The sequence below is a fragment of the Rhinopithecus roxellana genome, chromosome 19 (genome assembly GCF_007565055.1).
Source record: "Rhinopithecus roxellana isolate Shanxi Qingling chromosome 19, ASM756505v1, whole genome shotgun sequence".
Taxonomy (NCBI): domain Eukaryota; kingdom Metazoa; phylum Chordata; class Mammalia; order Primates; family Cercopithecidae; genus Rhinopithecus; species Rhinopithecus roxellana.
Genome location: NC_044567.1, coordinates 67,340,266 through 67,345,716, shown reverse-complemented (window position 1 = coordinate 67,345,716; position 5,451 = coordinate 67,340,266). Strand labels below are relative to the sequence as shown.

The 5,451-nt window shown below is 52.6% G+C and overlaps 1 protein-coding gene across 2 annotated transcripts in view; it reads right to left on the bottom strand.

Moving 5' to 3' along the window:
* The window catches only part of MYO15A (myosin XVA), a 74,715-nt gene that overhangs the window by 3,247 nt on the left and 66,017 nt on the right, over window positions 1-5,451 (bottom strand). For both annotated transcript variants that reach the window (XM_030922660.1, XM_030922661.1), the window contains 3 exons: window positions 5,165-5,298; window positions 4,633-4,766; window positions 2,994-3,134 (listed from right to left, as the gene is read on the bottom strand). In XM_030922660.1, coding sequence (XP_030778520.1) covers window positions 2,994-3,134; window positions 4,633-4,766; window positions 5,165-5,298 — 409 coding nt within the window. The remainder of the gene's footprint in view (window positions 1-2,993; window positions 3,135-4,632; window positions 4,767-5,164; window positions 5,299-5,451) is intronic.

Genomic DNA, 5,451 nt, shown 5'->3' with positions numbered 1-5,451 from the left:
TCAAAAAAAAAAAAAGAAAGAAAAGAAAAGAAATGTGATCCCCAATGTTGGAGACAGGGCCTGGTGGGAGGTGTTGGGTCTTGGAGGCAAATCCCTCATGAATGGCTTGGTTACCGGAGGTAATTACTGAGTCCTCACTCTAATAGTTCACACAAGAGCTGGTTGTTTGGACCCTCTCTCTCTCATTCCCTCTCTTGCCATGTGATGTGCCTGCTTCCCCTTTGCCTCCTGCCTTGAGTAAAAGCTTTCTGAGGCCTCCACAGAAGCCAAGCAGATGCTGGCACCACGCTTCTTGCACAGCCTGCAGAACCGTGAGCCAGATGAACCTCTTTTCTTTGTAAATTATGCAGCCTCGGGTATTCCTTTATAGCAACATAAAACGGACTAATATAAGGAGATAATACATAAACAAATAACTAAATGATTTCCAAGCCATAATAAGGGCTATGGAGGCAAGGATCATGAGTTCTTAGGGATGAGGGTTAGGGAAGGCTTCTAGAAAAAGGTGATATTTGTGTTGAAACCCAAATAAAGGGAGACAATGGGCCCTGTGATGAATCAGGGAAGAGCATTCCAAGTGGAGAGGACAGTGAGGGCAGAGGACCCAGGGCAGGGAGAACAAACTCAGCACAAGGGAGCCAGGGTGGCTGGAGGAATGAGCAGAGGGGAGGGAGGTGGCAGAGGAGGCCACAGAGGTCATGAGAGGAAGGGACAGGGATGGGAAGGACTCCCAGATTTGGGGCCTGAGTGCCTGGGAGGATTGGGAGGAAAGCTGTAGAGGACTGTTGGTCTCCAAGGGGGCTGCTGAGGGAGCCTGGAGCTCAGGTAGTCTGGGCAGGAGGTAGAAATACGGATGCTGTGATGGTAGACATGGTTTTGAAAGCCTCAGAGGGCCGGGCGCGGTGGCTCAAGCCTGTAATCCCAGCACTTTGGGAGGCCGAGACGGGCGGATCACGAGGTCAGGAGATCGAGACCATCCTGGCTAACACGGTGAAACCCCGTCTCTACTAAAAAAATACAAAAAACTAGCCGGGCGAGGTGGCGGGCGCCTGTAGTCCCAGCTACTCGGGAGGCTGAGGCAGGAGAATGGCGTAAACCCGGGAGGCGGAGCTTGCAGTGAGCTGAGATCCGGCCACTGCACTCCAGCCTGGGCGACAGAGAGAGACTCTGTCTCAAAAAAAAAAAAAAAAAAAAAAAAAAAGAAAGCCTCAGTATCAGATAGGGCACCCTGGGGAGAGGCCCAGACTCAGCAACGTTTAGATTGTCTAGGGGGCCAGGAGTGGTGGCTTACGCCTGTATGCCCCTCCCTACACTTTGGGAAGCTAAGGTGGATGGATCACTTGAGGTGAGAAGTTCGAGACCAACCTGGCCAAAATGGTGAAACCCCATCTCTACTAAAAATACAAAAATTAGCCAGGTATGGTGGCACACACCTGCAGTCCCAGCTACTCAGGCGGCTGGGGTGGGATTATCGCTTGAACCCAGGAGGTGGACGTTGCAGTGAGCTGAGATCACACCACTGCACTCCAGCCTGGGCAACAGAGCAAGACTCTGTCTCAAAAAAAAAAAAAAAAAAAGATTGTCTAGGGGAGGAAGGACCAGAAAAGAACCAAAGAATAAATGACCAGGTTCATACAAGAAGGTTGGAGAAGGCCGGGTGCAGTGACTCACACTTATAATCCCAGTACTTTGGGAAACTGAGGTGGGAGGATCATTTGAGGCCAGGAATTTAAAATTAGTCTGGGCAACATACCAAGACCCTGTTTCTACTGAAAAAAAAGAAAAAAAAAAGGAGGTAGGAGAACACCACAGAGCCATTGTATGGGCTCAGGGAGGTAGCCTCTGGGAAGGAGGCGGCAGGCCTGGGGCCCAAGGCTACCAGTGGGTAAGGCAAGGATCTATGTGACCCCAGGCAGGAGCAGACTGGGGTGTAGTGGGGAGTGCATAAGGACCCTAGACCCAAGTAACAGGCTCTCCAAGGGGCACAGGGGGTCAAGGAGACTTTGGTCCTGTCCCTCAGAGGCAGGGCTAGGGCAGTGGAAGTCTCTCTCCCTTGCCCTGGGAAATCCTCCCCTCCAAGACAGGCCTTGTCATGGGAGTGGTGCTGGGCCCAGACCTGGAGGGGGGATGTCACAGGTTGGACAGGGCAGACGTGTGGGTGTCAACCTCAGTTCTGCTCCTTCTCTGGGCCTGAATCCTATCTCTTCAGTGGGGTGAAAACGCTAGTCCTGCCCTGAACCCAGGAGGCTATGAGACTTGGACAGGAGCCTAGAGGTCATCCATGCTTTTTTACATTTTATTTTAGAGATAGGGTCTCACTTTGTCACCCAGGCTGGAGTGCAGTGGCACCATCACAGCTCACTGCAGCCTCGAACTCCAACTCCTGGGCTCAAGAAGTCCTCCCGCCTCAGCCTCCTGAATAGCTAGGACTATAGGTGCTTTTTTAAAAAAATTTCTGCAGAGACTAGGTCTCACTATGTTGCCTGGTCTTAAACTCCTGGGTTCAAGTGATCCTCTTGCCTTGCCTCAGCCTCCCAAAGTGCTGGGATTACAGGCATGAGCCACAGTGCCTGTCTCACCCCTGCTTTTTAAGTAATAGCCACAGTTGCTGCAAACATAGGAAGGCACAGGACAGGTGGGTCTCAGTTTCACCATCTGTCACACAGGAAGCCCAGTTTCTCCACCCTCAGTCCTGGGGCCTACAATCCAGCCTCCACATCTCAGCCCGGGTGAACTTTCTCAAACCTCTAGTGTCTTTGCCCTGTCACCAATCTTCTATGGCTCCATACTGCTCTTTGCCGTGTTCCCACTGCCAAGCTGCTTCCCTGGATGACCACCATAATGATCTGCAGTTCTGTGCTGCGCTGTGGTTGGTTCTGTCCCATGCACTGGCCTGGATACTCCCTGGGACATGGCAGGGACCTGACATATCTTGGAGCCAGGCCCAGAGAAGGGCCCAGTGAAGGTAATGTTGGGCTGAGGGCTGGGCCCACCTGCTCCAGCTGCAGCTGCAAGGTGTGCTGGGCCGCCACGTCCCCCAGCGCAATCTCCACGTAGGGGTAGCTGGAGTTGGCCGTGGGCCGCTGGGTCCGTGTCGACTGGATCTCCTTCAGGGGGAACTTCACCATCAATTCCTGGGAGTAGGGGGAGAGGGGCCGGACAGGCCTGTGGGTGAGGACAGTCTCAACCACTCTTACCCCTCCCCTGCAAATCAGATCTACAGGAGGCAGGAGACTCACTCCAGTTCAAGTACCAGTTCCCCAGTGACTTGTATGACCTTGAGCAAATCACTTTACCTCTCTGGACCTCAGTTTCCTCACCTGTGAAATTGATTCAACAAATACTGATGATGCATCTACCATGTGTCAGGCACTGCTTTAAGTGCTTTAAGTGCTCTAAGTGCTTGGGATACAGAGGTATTGGTGCCCTGAACTTCACATCAAAGTTGCTTCTTGTGAACACCTACACCTCTTTTTTAAATTTCCTTTTTGTGGAAAACGGGGCCTCCTGTGTTGCCCAGGCCAGTCTCAAACTCCTGGGCTCAAGGAATCCTCCTGCCTCTGATTCCCTAAGTGCTAGGGTTACAGATGTGAGTCAAGTACCTAGCCTGTCTAGGGGCTTTTCTTCTGGCCCAGGAAGCAAACTTAGACCACATCCAGGGAAATCCAGAGTGATAGAGAGTTAATGCCTCAGAAAGAAGCCCTTGCTAATGACAGATGGGAAGTGTTGAATAGACACCCCAGCTCCCTCATTCCCAGGAGAGAAGCAAAGCTCTAGGCTGTCTCTCAGGGCTCCCCAACTGGACTGACCTCCAGGTGTCCACATCAGCAACTTGCTTGCTAACACCCCCTCTACTGGCTCCATCCCTTCCCTGTCTCACTTCCTCACTCCAGTATTTCCTGGAATCAACTCTCTAAATCAACCACTTGCCCTGGAATCCCCGTCTCAGGGTCTAGTTCTGGGAGCAAAAACTAAGGGGGTAATAGGTCCTACTTATTATGAGCTGAATCATGTCCCCCACCAAATTCCCCTGTTGAAACCCTAACTCCCAGTGCCTCAGAATGTATTTAGAAATAAGGGCTTTAAAGAGGTGACTAAGTTAAAATGAAACTGTTAGGATGGGCCCTACTCCAATATGACAGGTGTCCTTATAAAAGGAAATTAGGATGCACAAAGAGACACCAGGGCTGTGCGCACACAGAGGAAAGGCCATGTGAGGATGCAGCGAGAAGACAGCTGTCTGCAAACCACCAAAGAACCCAGACCTGCTGACACCTTGACCTTGGACCGCCAGCCTCCAGAATTGTGAGAAATCAACTTCTGTTGTTTAAGTTACTCAGTCTGTGGTCTTTTGTTATGGCAGCCCAAGCACACAGATGTACTATTTGAGTGCATAGGGTATGTTTTACCTCATCTCACCTTCACAACAGCCCTATGGGTGGGCTCAACTCTTATCCTCATTTTCCAGATGAGGAAAGCAAGGCTCAGAGAGGGGAAGAGACTTGCCTGAGATCATGAAGGTGGTAACCAGTGGAACTGGGCTTCGGCAGCTGGAGGTCTTGGCCCCTTGGAGGGGGTAGGGGACCAGGGAACAGAGGGTGGTGATGGCAGTGCCAGGCTGAGGCCACTCACATGAGTCTCTGTGCTGAGAAAGTTGAGGCCATTGTGGTTGACGGCAAGGATGCAAGGGGCTGGCACAGCAGTGTTGCTGCAGCTCTGGATGAAGAAGAAGGAGGAGCCGAACATAGGTAAGGCACTGAGGAGGCCTGGGCAGGGAGAGGGGGTGGCAGTTACGTGCTGGGCAGGGTTCACTGACAACAGCCATGGCCCTGAACTGCACAGCTTCTCTGGGCTGTATCCAGCCAGTGCAGGAGCCCTCAGTCTGGGTCTCCTCCCATCTCTCTGGCCTCGCTTCTCACGGCCTCTTCCTCTATCCCTGCTTGCAGCTCTTCTTCCTCTGCCAGGGCCACTTTGAGCCTAGGTGACATCTCCATAAAAATTGTAAAGACATGTTTTCTCCAGGCAGGTGCTCAGCTTGACCGGCACTGAAAAATGCCTTTGTGCAAAGAAAGAGGTGCCTCCATACCCATGCTCCATGACCACCCTCCTCAGCAAAGCCCCCTGTGATCACCTCCCTTCCCCTCCCCTCCCCTGCAGCTCTTACCCAGAAACTGGGCACGGGCCTGGTGGGGGCTGAGCGCCTGTGTCTGCTGCCGGTGCTGGCTGACCAGGTTGAGCCAGGTCGAGCCTACTGTTGTACGGTAGAGCTGGGCTGGGATGTACTCCTGGACTTCCCGCCTATGTACGGAGGGAGGGGAAAAAGATCCCGAGTGAGCTCCCAGGCTCAGGCAATCCTCACTGTGCCGCAGGCATGCAGAGCAGACCTGATCTATGCACCTCCCTGGAAGACTAAATGCTAGGGAGTGTAAATGGGCTGAAGGTGGGGTAGAG